General features: G+C 44.8%; 1 protein-coding gene across 5 annotated transcripts in view; it reads right to left on the reverse strand.

The window, feature by feature from the left end:
• Window positions 1-3562: 3562 nt before the first annotated feature.
• The window catches only part of PDE9A (phosphodiesterase 9A), a 49476-nt gene continuing 36837 nt past the window's right edge, over window positions 3563-16201 (reverse strand). For all 5 annotated transcript variants that reach the window (XM_048290349.1, XM_048290375.1, XM_048290359.1 and 2 more), the window contains 9 exons: window positions 14605-14691; window positions 11504-11608; window positions 10347-10429; window positions 9325-9481; window positions 8084-8197; window positions 7307-7411; window positions 6453-6581; window positions 6151-6246; window positions 3563-4569 (listed from right to left, as the gene is read on the reverse strand). In XM_048290349.1, coding sequence (XP_048146306.1) covers window positions 4519-4569; window positions 6151-6246; window positions 6453-6581; window positions 7307-7411; window positions 8084-8197; window positions 9325-9481; window positions 10347-10429; window positions 11504-11608; window positions 14605-14691 — 927 coding nt within the window. In that variant the 3' untranslated portion in view covers window positions 3563-4518. The remainder of the gene's footprint in view (window positions 4570-6150; window positions 6247-6452; window positions 6582-7306; window positions 7412-8083; window positions 8198-9324; window positions 9482-10346; window positions 10430-11503; window positions 11609-14604; window positions 14692-16201) is intronic.

A 16201-nucleotide genomic window follows, 5' to 3' on the forward strand; every position in this document is an offset into this window, starting at 1 on the left:
GCCTGAAAGCTTTTTATTTCAGTGTGGGTGAGTTTGATTTCTTGCTAACCAAGAGCCAGATCTGCTACACCATGAGGTCTGACCTGCTGGTTACAGCTCCTTCATTTATGAGGACATCTAATAATTGGGTTTGGCCAGAAGTTTTTATTTTCTGACAATGGGAACTGTTGGTTTTTGCATCCAAAAGCCACAAGGTGCTTCACAAATGTGGGTGTCCCTGCTTGAAAGGAGAGGGAAGCCCTGTCTTGCTGACTTGCTCTAGAAGGGATTTGAAGCCAGGCAGATCTAAGTTTATTATTAAAACTTACTGGTTTTGTGTGCTGTCACAGCACCCACACACAGACCTCCAATGTCCCTTTTTTTCAGAGTCCAAAAAACATCTCTGCCTAGGCACTGCCGTGGAGAGCTGAGAGAAAGGAGAGATCACCTGCTGCTGTGCCATCTTGCCGAGAAAAGGAGTATCCAAGCTCTTTTTAAATGCACTTCAGAAAGTCTTTATTGCATTTTGCTTATTCACAAGGGTGGCTCAGGAGGGCAGGACCAGCCTGGTGTCCTCTGGACCACAGCCTGGAGCTGAGATGTGCCCAATTCCAGAACAGTGATTTCTTTGAGCTGGGAGTCAGAGCAGCAGCTGGATGGCCCTACACGAGGCTGTCCCTTGACATAAATCCTAAGCAGAGTGCATGCTCTTAATCCCACAGACCAGGCACGAAGGTAGACTTGTTCTTCAGATGTTTTTAGAGAGAATGGGTAGTTTGCAGTAAAAACCTGCTGTTTAAAACAGGAAAATTGAACAGTGCATGGCAGTGCTTCTCCTGAGAGGCTCATACTCCCACATGGAGCAGATGCTGTTGTTACTGCTGCTCTGAGGCAGCACTGAGATGAACAATTTCCATGTACAGATACTCCTGTGGCATTACATGACCTGTGTATTACCAGACACTAAACTTCCCTTGTAAATTGGCTGCTGTGGGGGTACTCACATTTTTAAAAAGCTGTTTCCCTGCCAAGACATGCAGCCCCAGTTTGGTCTGATTATCAAACCATACTAAAAAGCGGAGTAATGGGGCTGTGGGATCTCACAGCTTTAAAAAAAGAAAGAGAAGTAAAACCCCAGAGCTCATCATTAGTTTCCCAGGATAAATGGTGTGGAATTGTTATAACCCATTTCATGTTCAGCTTTGATCACAAGTCTAGGAGTAGCAAGGCAAGGCTGGAATGCACCTGGCACTGTCATGATGCTGAAAGCTGCAACAGGTCATGGAAAGTTCTCTCTGAGAGACCTGCTGTAAACTGAGACAACACTGAGACACAATATCCACTCTGGTTCATTGGAATAGGGGGAGAAAAGGTTAAATCACACTTGAGACATCTTTCTCCCTGTCTCAAAAAACTTCATTCTCATGCTAAGTCTACTTTTAAAATGTCACCTTGAAAATGTGTGACATTTTAATAGGCTGATTGCCAAGATTCTCAAATCCTTTAATTAGCATATGAATCACAACGTTAAATATTGTGGGAAAAGCATAAGAAACTAGAATTATGAGAGAATGCCTTGCCTTTCCCTTGGTTAAACGCATCTTGGGAGGACTGTCTCTTGGAAATCTAATATTACAAAGACAAATGAGATTAAAAAAAATGCTGTGGTATTCCCATTTATACCATTAGCTGGTTGTGGTTGCATGAGGTTTTTTTTTACAGCTGCCTGTGAATGGCAGCCTGGGTGTTGCCTGTTCTTTCAATAACCTTCACAGCAGATTACAGCATCACCACAGTCACTGCTGCATGAGGATGGGTTGCATTCCTTTTCTCCACATTTCTGATGCAGCTCCAAAAAATTCAGCGGGATTTCACCAGCATCTTTTGTTATCTCTCTCCAGTAAACAGTTTTTTGGTTGCTCCTAAAAATGGTGGAGCCAAAACAAACCATCAATTCCCCAAAATCCTTCAGTTAGGGAAAGCCAAGGAGCCTTCACTGTGCAAGTAGCTGCTTTGTGCCAGGGTGCATGGCTAGGCTGGTGGGAGTTAAGCACATGGAGAAATACTTGCTGGATTAGGATTTGTGGTTAGAGAAAATCCTTCCAACTGAAACAAAACTTCCTATGGGTGTGTAACTCTTAAGGAGTTTTAGTGGGAGGAGGGTGCAGTCAAGTTTGTACAGCAGGTTTTCTCATCTCATGTGAGTAGCTCAGTGCAGGACCTGGCAAGGCCTAAGCAATTGTTCATGACTCCTGCACAGCTCATCTGCTCTGGGAGCTGATTTGTGACAGAAATCCGCCGGAATGGAGATGGTAAATTTGATTTACTTGTGCAAAAGTAGTGAAAATTCCACAGCAGAACAAACCAACACAGGCAATGTACTTTGGATTATAAGATTCAGTGAAGAAAAAGGGCACAAACCACATAACTCAGATTCAACTTTCAAGCAACAGAAGTTTGAGGTTAATCAAAACTAGGGTGTAGTTCATCCATTCATGAAGATGCCTGTGTGAGTTGGAGCTGGCCCCGTGCTTGGATCTTCCCATTTCCCCTGGGATCTGTTCAAATCCAGGGATCAGAGCCCTTTCCAGTTTTCAGCATAAAGCCCAAAACCACACGCAAAAAGCTGTTTAAAGGAGGCACCAGCAGACAGAACTAGCTGTGAGTCTGTCCTGGGTCTTTGGAAGCTTCCAGGTAGGAACAGGGTAGAGGGATGGAAGTTTCGAGGTAATTTGGATCTCCCTGAGAGATTGGAGAGTAACTGAAATAATAGTTTTGTGCAAATGAAAGAGACCAGACGTGGGAAATGGCACTTGGGGAAGAAACAAGAGCTAAACTCATAATTACTGTGCAGAAACAACAGGAGAGCGAATCTGAATTTCCAGAGCACGAGGCAGGATTTGCTGTTCAGGGTTGGTGCTAGAGATCTGCCAGAGAGGATGAGCTGCCTAAGGTGTTTCCTGGGCCATGGAGGGAAAGACTGGCCCCCTCCTGCTCATCTCTCTGACAAACCAGCTGCAGCTTTGGGCTTTGCACAGTTGCCACCCTTGTGGCAAACACACCCAGCAGAGCTGATGGGGCAGCTCAGCCAGGGAAAACCTGGGCAACATCCACACCTGTGGCTGCCAGTGTGGGAGATGCCAGCACACCAGGGTGCATGGAATCCCTGGTCCCAGCAGCCACGCCACGATAGGACCTAAAATTCTCAGGGAGAACTACCTTTCCCAACTGGGAGAAACCAGGAGCAGGTGAGCAGCATGGCTGTGGCTTGACCCTTGTGGGGGGCTTATTCCAGCCTTCCCTTTGGTGAGGTGGTGCACAGGAATAAATCCCAGCGTTGTCTGTTCACACAGCTGCAACACCCGGGCAGGGCTTGGCTCCCAGCCATCACAAAACCATCAATGGAATTGAAGCTCCTCGTGATGTACCACAGGAATAATTCTAAGGCTTCTCCTCTAAGAAGAACCGTCCCTCTCCTCTCCTGTACAGCCCCTTACCTTGTATTCATTATGGGAGCTTTGGTGTTTAGGAACATGGACAGTTCTCATGTCAACACATACACAAAATGAAACAATAACACCCATTTCTGTAGAAGAATATATTATTTAGCAGATCAGTTTAAAAGTAAAAAAAAAAAAAAAATCTGTACATCTTTGAAGGTGTCTCTTGTTGGGTTTTTTTTTTTTTTTTTTGCATCAACAAGGATAAAAATGTGTTTGCACCCTGTTTTTTTCAGCTTTGTGCTCCCTTCTTTGCTCGTGCTGAAGGACCCCATGGTGTCCAGCTGTACCAGGCCACAAAGCAACCCTGCGAACTCACTAAGGTTTCTTCTGATTTCTTCTAGTGTAGAAAAAAACAACAAAAAGAGAAAATTGCATCCACTATGCTGGGTTTCTGAATGTACTGTGAACACTATAAAATTCAGAGAATAACGCAGAGAAATGTGTCATTAGAGCCTACCAGGCAAACAAAAATGTATGCCAGGACCCTTGTCGGTGTATAAGCATCTGGTGAGCTATGCTGTAATTAGCATACTGCTGTACACATATAGAGAGTATCTTGACTAAAACCACTCCTGGTGCCAGTGGATCATTTCCCAGAAAAGGCTCCTTAGCTAAACTCTGATTTGTCTCTGCAGGCTGCAGGCATCTTGGTCACCAAAAAGGCAGATCTGCTGAAGATTGGAGCCGGGCTGCAGCCTGAGCAGTGTCCGCAGGGAGAATCCTGCTGGGAGGCTGTTGTGGGAATGCTGGAACACAGGGAATCCTGCCAGGAGGCTGTGGCGAGAATTCAGGAGCCTGGGGAATCCTGCCAGGAGGCTGTGGAGGGAATGCCAGAGGCTGGGGAGCCCGCGGTGTCCGACGGCAGCAGCACCTCTGTGAGGAGGCTGCAGGCTGCGGATCCATCCCTGCCACCTCTCCCTGTATGGTCCCACTTGGGTTTTGATGTAGCCACCACGTCTGCTTGGCAAGTACAGCATTTCTCAAAAGCAGAGTAGCCTCAGGGCTCGTGGTTTTTTTGTTCAAAGGCCATTCTGTCTCACTTCTCAGTACTGCCGGTCGTCAAAGCTTCGCTTTTCTGTTTCTGCAGCTGGAATGAAGAGCAAAGCAGGATTAATCCCCCTGACTCACACTCACAGCGCTGCTTGCCAGTCCCATGCTCAGCTCTCCACAAGCCATGTGCAGCACTTCCTGGGAAATAATAGGCAGCAGCTTGGAATATCACAGGCATTGTTTCATCCAAACGGCTCTGGATGAATGTCCTGAGTAAACACAACTCAGTCTTTCTCATCAGCTATTGTACTAGGCTCTCAGATTATTAATTAAATCCTCTTGTTTCAGGATATTTCTGAATTCAAGCAGCTCCTATTTTTCTGAGACCTCTTGTGCCAATATACTATAATTAAAGCTCCATCAATTTGTATAAAAATGTAAACCAGAAGTAAAATTTCAGCTCTACTTGAAATAAGAATAAGAATCGGAAAGTCTGGCAGTCATATTTGAGTTCTTTTGACCTTGTTTGAGAAATGCTCCTCTCTAAACTGAGAAATGCCTAAAGGACTTTGCTCTCCTTTAAAACTTAGTGCCCTCAAAGCCTGTGCTCTTTGATCAACAAGCCTTGGTACTTGAACTGCTGAGGGGCTTTTCCTCCAAAGCACCTGGGAGGAGATGGCAGCTACAGCAAAGCTACTGTTCCACTCATGGATGATCAAGTGAAGAAACCTTCATTACCCATGTATCAAACAATATCAGTACAGCTGGTGCCCCAGGGCACTTCCCAATCTGTTTTTATGATGGAGTGGCTGATAGTACCCTGACTACCTGATGAATTCTTTCATGTCAGAAAACCCCTGCTCGGTGATGCCATTTGGGCAGGTTTTGTTGTGGGTGTCAGCAGGGAAAAGAGGCACTGGAAGAGGTGTGCAAGGAAGGGGTGCAGGGCCATTGCCACAGGGTGCAGGGAGCTGGACCAGCACTGTGACTGCTGCCCTGAGCACTGGTCTCTGCCCTGCCAGGCTCCTGAGACAATGCAGACATGCTGAGAGAGAGCAAACGTGGTTACCTGGAATTCCCACCTCCCCTGAGCCTCACATGTCAAAATGAGAGATGCTCTGTACATGAAGGTCCCCGGTGGGCCATAAAAGGGCTTCACTGGTTGTGTGTTTAATCCTCCTGGGTGCTTTGCGTGACAGAGTGATTCCTCATAAAATGCCAAGCATGTCCTTGATGACACACATGTGACTGTAAGTTCCCTCCCAGAAAATAAACTCATGCAACTGGTGCTGCAGAGCCTTGAACTGCCCAACCCCAGACATTTTGCTGCAGCGTAACCCAGGCAAACTCCTTCCCAAAGGAAGGGAGGGCAGATCCCCCCACAAAGAGGTGTTTGCCAATGTGCTCCCTTCAGGGGGTTATCCCTGGGGTTTGTGCCTTGCAAGCAGCTCCTTTCCCATGTCCATACTCGTGTGGAGCCTGGTGGACTCTGCAAGGACATGTTCTTACTGCTTGTGGCACACACCTCTCTCCAGCCAGCTGTAATGAATGTGTTTCTCAGGATAATGATGATGCCATAAGCATTCCCACTGTTTTGGAATTAAGCTGCTGCTTAATTATAATGTTTGGCTTATTCAGTCATGATGTTTACTATATCAAGGAGATAATTGGAGCTTACCTCTTTCATAGCATCATCTATCTGTTTTAACCCCTCGTAGTGGTCCCTGGATTCCCACAGAGGCTGGAGCATCACCTCCTCCACTTCTGGGAATAGCTAGGTAGAAACAAGAGAAAGAATATCGACATTTCCTTTTGCATTCCTTAACTTGCTGCATTATTTAGTTGTACATGCTGAAAACGAGGTGGCAGGCGGGGTGTGGAAGGTACATCCCCATCTCCCTGGATAGCTAAACACCTGGTGGGGCAAACACTGACGCTCTGCTCTCCCCCTCTTTGGTTTCTGGCCCTGGGTGACTTTACCTTTGTCACTGTTTCGAACATGGGGATGAGGACGAACTTCAGGAATCCGATCTGTGCCGTCGGCTTGGTCACTTTGTCACGGTCCATGAACGGCGCCACTGGGAGCCCCTCAGATTTTTCTCGGTCGCTCTGGAACAAACCCAGAGTTAGCAAATATTAGTCCTGGCTAGAAGGCTGTGAGGAGAGTCATGCACCAAGCCAATCAGTAGCCCTCAGATACAGATCACAGAGGTGTTTGAAGATAGCACAGAATAGTGACGTGTTTCCCTCAGGCCAACGTATCTGCTTTGTTGAGAGCAACATCTGAGTAAAGAGAATTCTGTTCAGTTATTTCTGCTCAGCACCAGCATCAAAGTGTTCACCTCCATGCTTACAGGGAGCCCAATTCCCTTTGCAAACGCACTGGACTTGTGAGGTAAAATATATCAGAGCATTCAGAAAGCTGGTAATGGCTCTTGCTGCTCTCAAAGAGAAGGAATAGTTCTGTGATTTCCTCATCGTTCTCCAGAGAGTGATTATTTTCAGGTATTCAACCAGAAATTACATCTTCTTTACTAATGGTTAAAAGAAAAATCAGCTGCATCCACCTGCTTCCTGAGCAGGTTGTCTTGCTGGCATCCTTCTCTGACTTTCTGTAACAGAAGCTTTCCATGGAATCGTAGAATGGTTTGGGTTGGAAAGGACTCTAAAGATCACCCAGTTCCAACCCCCTGCCACAGGCACTGAAACTTCTGCCAGACCAGGTAGTTCAGAGCTAGAACCAGACTGGGCTGTCAGGCAGTGAAGCACCTGTGGGATGTGGAAATAGCTGAAAATTGTGCAATTGTGCAATTGCATCTCTCCCTCACTCTTACCTGCATAAAATACTCCTCCAGTAAGCAATCTACCCAGGGCTCTGCTACTTCCATGGGGCGCACTTCGTTGGAGATGTCACAGCATTTTATCAGTACCATCTTCAGCTGAAAGTGGATAATACTTTAATGCTGCAGTCTTAAAGCCAGCCCTTTTCCCCCCTCTCCACAACCCCTGTCCTTGCAATGCAGTGGGAGGCAGAAAGGACAACCAGAAAGGACAGTTTCAGGATTAAACCAGAGGTCTTAAATGATCTGGATCCTTTTCCCTCTCTCTGTGTAAATCACTTATCCCCTGTCTGCCTCGGTTTCCCAGTCTGCAGCACTGGGATGTGTCACAGTGGGATGTGCCCTTATCTGCAGCATGAGGAGACTCAATCACAAGTGACCATTAAGATTTTTTGTGGAGTACTTGGGGAGGCAGCTGGGAAAAGATTTCCCTGGAAATCAAAGGCAATTAGGAAGTAGAGGAGACTGCAGTGTGCACTCTTGTGAATATTTTATTCCCCACAGTACAGGACAATAAGAATTTGTGACCTGATAGAGTAAAATCTTTTATTTTCCTGATGGGACTCCCAGATTTCTAAAGCTGGAATAACCTATTTAATATAGAGCACTTCCAAATAGTAATTATTTTTTGGTGGGGCAGAGAATGTAGGAGGGTTTATTTTTTTTGATAATGTATATTGAATCTTGGTTTTTAAACAAACAAAAGTTAATCTGCAAGCTTTCACTCCATGCACAAAAAAAAAAAAAAAATAATCCACAAAATCTCCTTACACAGGTCATGTGTTCTTCATTTGTGTAATCAAAATTTTCCATTTTTTCCTTGAAAGAGTCCATTATTTCTGCATGTCTCGCCATGTCTGTAGCCAGGATTAATGTAATTATCCCCTAGCAAAGAAAACATGTTCACATATTAACTTGACATTCCTTACAAAGCCTGCTCTTGCAGAGCCAAGAAGGGTCTGTCTTGCACACGAAATGCCTCAGATGCACTGAATTGTTCATGCTGGAAGGGGAAGTTTCTGACTTGAAACTGCCAAGGAAACTGGAAGAGGATTATAAAGAGTTCATGGTACATGAGGATCATGGTATTATGTGATATTCCAGAGACACTGAGGTTTTCCCTTTCTGATTGACTAATTGTAGAAAAGCAAACTGTACAACAGGATGTTAAAAGCCGCACTCTGGCTGCCAAGATCCACTTTCATCTCCTTGGAAAGCACTGTGGGTTTTGCCGCTGACTCTTAGTGGCCCTGAGACAAAAATCATGATGGGGATGTCAGCTGTGCCCATCTTCTTTGGATTAAGGGCTTTAAAACACTCAGATGTGGTCAAGGAGCTCTGTATCCTCCTGCTATGCAGAGTTTATGATGGGAAAACATGTGGTTAATTGAAAGTTGTGGGTTTTCAAACACAACAACCCATTTTGGGACCATGCCAGTTTCCCACACGCTGGCAGAATCAGGAACTCCAATCAGCCTTCAGGCTTCTCCACTTGGTGTGTAAGGAAGGTGTAATGTGGAAATTAAGACTGGATTTTGGCCCTCAGAGCCCTAATGGGAATTGTTGCATTGTTCAGTGCCTCAGAGACAACTGTGGTGACTCCCAGTGCACCAGGGCCTCTTCCAACAGTACAAGTGCTCTGCTATTGCAAATCTTTTCCCCCTTTGAAGGCCCTCTTAAAATTAATACAGTGTTCCCTTAAAGCATAAACTTCTGCCGCGAGAGCTTAATCCTTCCCCAGTCACAGCTAATTGGCTCCTCCAACAACATAAATATCTACCCCCAAAATGTTATAGGCTTTAATAGTCAGGATGTACTCATTATTCCTCAGTAACGCATTCCAGGGAGTGCTGCTGTGGAAGTTTTCCAAGAATCCCTCTCGGATCCTTCCAGCGTGAGGGGCTTTTTCAGCCCTACCCTCCAGGGAGAATGAATCACTCTCATTGTGAAGCAGGGAAGTCCGTGCGTGTTTACATCCTCAGGAACAGCGTGTACAGGAGCAGCATTCCTACCTGTCTTATCTGTTTGAACTGCTCCTGGTCCACATTGGAGAAAATGTTGAATTCGGGCTGGGAGATGATCTGGAAAGCCACGGCGCAGTGGTGGTTCTCCAGCGGGGAGATGTCGTTGTAGCGCACGGCCAGCTCCGTCCGCGCGTTGATCTGGTAGCTGAGGGCAGGGAAAACCGTGAGGGAAAAACTCCTGCAGACACCCGCCAGCTGCTCCAAACCATGCTGCTTGCTCTTGCTTACATTCTTTTCAATGCTTATTCAGTTAGCTGCAGCTTTGGTTTTTTTGGTTGTTGGCATTAAATCAGATTTTCGGAGAAAATAGGTGTTACTTTAATGTAATCGCAGGCGCTGATTCCCATTCAGTGGATGAACCTTCCCCTATAGGCTTTTTTTCCTTCTTTAAATTTTACTACATCTCTAGTTTAAAATGACATAAAACCAGAAGGAACTCTCTGGGTTTAATTCCCACTATTGGCAAATGCAGAGATTCTCACTGATCCCAGTCAGAACTGGGTTCTGCCCTTATTTAATGAATGGTTACAAATAGATCAGATTCTCTCCCTTTCACATGCACACAAAAGTGTCCATGGGTCAATGGCAATAATTTCCTCACATCATAATAAACAGAGTAAAATGCACTTCATGATTTATAATTATGAAATAACGTGTAAGCTAAATCCCCCTTTGCATTTTAGTGTAACTATTCTATTATAATAATTTATAGCATATAGCATAAACAGCTCTGTTACCAGCTGTCAAATATTTTACCTTGTTTTTTCAGGAGTTGGGGGGAAAAGTGTTGGAATAGAAATCTGAAAAAAGACATTTTCCTTACAGAATCAAGGACAGCTGGCAAACTCCAACCCAGACCTGAGCTCTGCTTTGGCCCATGTGTGAGTGAACAGCAGGGCCTTGGGAAAAGGTCAGGCTGTGAGAAGAAAAACCTGATCTACCAAAAAATGCAACCAGTATTACCTTCCCAATAGGTTTTAAGGGAAGAGAAAGCAAGAGAACAGACTTACGTATTGTTATAGCCTGGATGGTCCAAGTCATGGCACACTGCTGCAGTCATGAGAATCAAAATGTCAATTTGGGAAAATTTCTCCTGTAAAATACAAAACATGAAAGTAGTATTATGATTTCTACTTCCTCTATCCCTATAAATCAAAATAAATGAAGAAACCAGACATTTTTACTTTTTAGAGAAATGCAAATCTGAGCAAAATGAAGCATTTTTCCTTAGGTGAATTTACTTCAGCCAAGAACGCGAGACCTGCCTTCCCTTCCAGTAAAAATGACTCAGATTTGCCTTTGTTGCATTAAATAACAGCAGCTCAGAGGAGGCAATTTCCTTGAAACTTGCTATTACTGCAGAGATCATATAAAAGCACTGAGACATTAGTGCAGTCTCTTAAAAGTCATTTGAGCACCCGATTACTTAAGGGAGGGATGGAAGATGGCTCTATTGCCATTGCATTCTGCATTAACTGAAGTTAGGAAAAGAGCGAGAAAAATTAAATGTTGTGTTCCGACAGCTTTTGAATAGCCCAGACTTACATTAAAGCAAATTTTTCTTCATACTGCTACTGCCAAGAAAACAGACTTAGGCCAGTAACTGATATGTTTAACTATGGAGAAGAAAGGGGTTTTTAAAGTGAATAAAAGCGGTTTTGTAAAGAATGAAATTAATATATATATGAGCGCAGGTTATCCAGACAGTGAATGAATTTTGGGATAAAATAAAGGTCAAATATGTGTTCAGCATACAATACCTGCCAGGCACAAGCGCAGGTACAAGCACACATTTGGAGAACGCCTCTTGTGGGAACATTTTGTGTCCCAAACAAAGAACATACCCACAGAGCATAATTCAGTAGGGGTTTGGCTGTCATTCCTAAATGTTTCACTCCAGCAGTGTACAAACTGTGGCCATCCAGGAGGTGAAGCTACCTTCCCAGCAGCCTCAGAAAGCTGTGTAGGTGCTTGGGGTCAGGAATGGGATGGCTGAGTGGGCAGCCAGAGGTGGAAAAGCAACACCTCTCCTTGTGTGCCCAGGGACTGAGCAAGTGCAGCCTCCTCAAAGGCCACCACTGGCCAGCAGGCTGGTGGCCCATTTTGCAAGAGAACTGGCACAGGTTTCACGATGGAAATGGAGTGGTCCCATCGAGGGGGGTCATACCTGGAGGCTGCAGAGCGAGATCATGCTGTACATCATCTGGGTCACGCAGAAGCAGTGCCGGAAATTGTGGAAGGGGTTGTTTCTGTAATTGTCGTGAATACACAGCTGCAGAGAGAGGGAATGAAGCTGTCAGAGATGGCAGAGCTGTTTCTCAAGCACTGTATATCCTTAAAGGAGTCCTGTGGAGCCCAGGATTATTCTCTGCCAGGACAGAGTGACAGCACGAGGCCTCTGACACTTTCTGCCTTCCCAGGTGAGATTTCTGTGTTCCAAGAATTCACCAGCAAGTAAAGTTCACAGAAAATCCCCTCTCATACCAGCCAGCAATGGGCAAATATCCCAGCACAGCTGCATCTCAGTCCTTAAGACAGGACTCTCTGCTCTCATCCTGACTTTGTACTTCAAACCTTGCAGTGGCTAAATGGTGACTTTGGGGACTGTAAAGGGCTTGGAGCCCACCCCTGTCCCCCTCTCCTGCTGAGTACAAACTGCAGCTCTGATATTTGAAGGCTGAAATGTGGCTGTTATTTCATTTGCCAATGCTCAGAGGTGGCACTTTGGGACACGTTGCTTGGCAAAGGGAAGATGTGGAGCACACCTGGGTGGGCTTCCTGCACCAGGCAGCCTGGGAGAGGTTGAGCTGTTATGGGCTCATGGGAGCCACTGTTGTGTGGTTTAACTTCCTACATATCCTGGCTTGGTTGCCCTCATTCCAGAGGCAGGATGAAGCCTGTCCATCCCTGTGTCCTGGCTCCTGCCAGCCAGGCTGGCTGAGGAAGGCTGGCACAGCTGGGTTAACACATGCCACGGTCATTATTCCAATGCTCCTTTGGCTTCCTGTCCCTCACAAAGCAGCCAAGAGTCAGCAGCACTGTCAGACCCTTCTGCTGAATCCTCCTCCATAGCCTGAACCCCTCCAGGCAGAGAGCCCTCATGCACATGCTTCAGTTTCTGGGACTGAATTAATGGCATGGACAGAATTCCTGCCCCCTTCTCTAGCTAAATAGTGAATTTACTTTATGACTCCTCACACCCCATCAGGATCAAACCCTTTAACCCATAACCTGACTTCTGGGAAGCCTCAAAGCCCTGGATAAGGTCAAGAGAACTCTGGCATTTCAATGCTTATTCAGTTATCTGTGGGTTTCATTGCAAAAGCTCTGCTCAGATTATTCTGCAGCAAAGATTTCAGAAACACATTTCATTATTCAAAAGGAATGGCACGATATGGTTGTCAGCCAGGCTCACAGGTGGTGAGTATCTCCCAGCCTACACATGGACACCCATGACACTGCACAGAACTGCATGGATGTAATGTATACATCCAGCACTGGAGCCCAGAGCATCCCAGGGGACTCCTGACTCAGAGCACTGAAGGGATGGAGTGACTGGGTTGCATTAGTCATTCTTTCCTTCTCTTCCTGGAAGATTTCTGTAGCCAGTGGATGTGGGAGCAAGAAAGCCAGGATAAGCATGAGGTGGCTTTTTCTCTCCCACTTGAGTTCAAAGTGATGCTCATACTGTGCCTGGGGAAGTGTCTTGCTTTGAAGCAGAGCCCTTGAGGCTTTTAAAAATCATCTTTCTTTCTGCAAGAAGATAGGAGACCTCACCCTGGCTTACTTTTGTAGAAAATACACAACAAACTCCCCTTGTTGCTCAGTGAGGCTGTCTTAAATGTTAGTGGTGACAAATTGCTTGGAGACACAAGCTAGGGGAAGCTGCCTGCAGCAATGTGTGTGGGTGGCCTGTTGGTGTGTGTTGACATATCACCTTGCTTCCCATGTTTTCAGGCTGTGAAACAGGAGGAAGAGATCTTCTGTTTTATCGCCTCTGTGTTACCCTTGTTTGTATTGGGTTTCATCCCACCCCTTGTCTTCAGCTGCTTTATAAGGTCAACACCACCGAGCTTTTCATCTGCCTTCTTCGGAGAGAGATTTACCAGCTTTAGATCATTTTCGGTATCTCCTTTAATGCAGTCACACCATTTTTCAAAAAAGGCTTCACCAGTTTGCTGGGAATAAATTCCAGGTGAGCCTTCTGCCTTCTGTGGTGACATTTTATCCCTTATTCCAGGCTCTGGTTAGCCTTGTGCCTCGTTGGCTCCCTCCTGCAGCAGGGCACCAAGCAGTGACAGCCCCGTGCCTCCTGCCATTGCTGTACTGCAACACGGGATGAACCCAGTCTTTTCTTTGTCTTTTCCAGCCACCTCCTGATTCTGGGAAATTTTTTTAGGCATCTACATCCATTTAGAACAGTGCCCTCTATTCTCTGCAAACTCCTCAGGGAATTAGAAGAGATTAATGAGATGTAAGTCTTTACTAAAGGAATCCTATGAAACATCTGTGTAATGAATTCAGACCATGATGTTTTTAATTATTGTCTCAATCAATTTGTCAGACACAGAGGTAAGTTTTTACTAGTTATAATTCTTCAGGCTATCCCTGGATCTTTTTTGACAATGGATAAAATATTTACTGTTATACAGTCCTCTAGGAACATGATGGGTTTTCTCTAAGAAAGCCAATATAATCTTCAGCTTTTTAGCAAACGCTTTCTTATGCTCTCCCTTGGACCTGAAAACTCATTGCTTTTTAAATATTCCAGTGTTTCTCCCTTAGACATCTCACTTTTGGTATGATCTCATCTTTCTCACATTTTGCATCTCTGCAACATTCTCACATCAAAGACTGAAGCAAAGAAAAGTTACCTTCTCAGCAATTCCTTTTCCTTCCTGCCTTGCTCTTTTACTCCCTGTGATTTAGTATACTGAATGATTATTGCACATATTAGCACTTTTTAGCTATATCTGAAGACACTTGTCTTGCCTCCGTTTACAGTAGGTATCAAGAGCATTCAGCAGAAATGAACTGCTTTCAGTAATAGAAACCTCAGCAAATGAATGCAAAACAGTTAAAAAAGAGTCATTTGTGACCACAAGAATGCAGACATTTTCTGAAGTACTTAAATTTGAAGAATTTGTATAGACTGACTGCTTTCATTGGGATTACTCATGCGAGTCATGTTAATTCCATGACTAAATGCCTTGTTTATTGATTTTTGAATGTGAAAAATTGCAAACACCAGTAACTTGAAATACTCACCAACCACCTCTTCAGTGTGATAGGATTGATGTTGAAGTCTTTTACCAGCCCAAGGTCGTGGTACATGTGCTCCAAACAGCTCAGCATCTGCAGCCAGGAATGGGCAGGTTATTGTTGGCTCTGTAAATATCCCTTTAGGACACCCTGTGACATGAATTTCCCCCTTGCAAGCATCAAATAATTGCAGAGCCCTCTTTAGATGAAAGAAAGATGTTCAAAGATTGTATGATTAAAGACAGTGCAAGAGGGGAGACAGAGAGGGTCTGAAAGCTTTTTGAAGCAGACGCTGCTGTTGACTTCACAGGTTTTGTGCAGGGCTTTGAATAGCACACCAGCACTCTGGTAATTTGTGATTCGTGTGTATCACAGCAATTCCTGCTCACAAAAAAAAGAGTATTGCAGTTTTTCTAGTTCAGCTGGGATGTATTCCATCGCTCAGTGAAACCAGTGGGAGCTTTGCCCTGGCTGGACAGAAATGAATCAGGCTCTAGCTGGATAGAAAATGACAGCAGAAAATAAGAGATCCCTAAGGAAACACTTATTTCAGACATGTGTCAATACCTTCTTTCTTTATGACTTCTTGTGAGCTCCTAACTCCACCATCTTAGCTCAGATCTCTTGTTTTAAAGATTTCCCATTATAACCCTACAAAATTGCAGCAGTTTTGTGATCATCCCCTCATGGAGACTGTAACTGTGAGTCCCAAAAGCTGAAATGCAAGGGCAGGCAGCCCTTTTGAGACAACACCTGCAGTAGGAAGGGGGATGCAGACAATTTAGCAGCACATTTAATCATCTGGGCTTGAAAGAATTGGAAACAAAAGATATTGATAATCTCAAGTGTTTGGGCGCTTAACAGCTTCCACCAATCAGAAATTAAGAGGTTTCCTGGATTTCAGGAGTTTAGGTACTATCTGCATTCCCATTTCTGAAGGCCAAATCTGCAGGGGATTGAATGTGGCCATTGTGTTAGGAAATGCAGCTCTTAGACTGTAAAGCAACCCAGGGGTTTCAACATGACGAGTATAGTGTCACAAATACAGCCTTGGAGGCATTTCTAGTTAGTTTTCTGTTATTTAGGCTCTTAGAAACTCACCAGGAAAAAAAGATTTAATATAATGAAACTGTATTTATCCAGGGAATAAACATAATTCACAGAGTAATAACGGGGCTGATTTTGGGTCATCCAAACAGGAAGAGACTCTCCTGCAAGACCTGAGGGACAATGCCATGAGCTGAATTCTGCTCAGATCACACAGGCAGCATTTTGCTGAAGATCCCCTTGTCCTGGTAGAATATATGTTTTGCAATAGTTTCATAGAAGACCTTCCAAGAAAATAATCTTTATCCAGAATTGCTGAATTATCCTTAGAAAAGCAGCTGTTGCCAAGAGAGCTCTGGGTGAGTGACGAGGTGACTCTCAGTCACAGAACTCCTGCCCCTGAACACAGGACAACCTCAGTTTTCATGTTTAGCTTTCTTGGTCAGCAGCATAAGCTTGAATATGGGATTCTTTTAGGGCTTGAAAGAGGACCCAGGCTTGCTGCAAAGCTCGGTTTACTGAGATGCTGCAGAGCACATTATTCATTTGCTTACAG

This window comes from Corvus hawaiiensis, chromosome 2 (assembly GCF_020740725.1).
Source record: "Corvus hawaiiensis isolate bCorHaw1 chromosome 2, bCorHaw1.pri.cur, whole genome shotgun sequence".
Taxonomy (NCBI): Eukaryota; Metazoa; Chordata; class Aves; order Passeriformes; family Corvidae; genus Corvus; species Corvus hawaiiensis.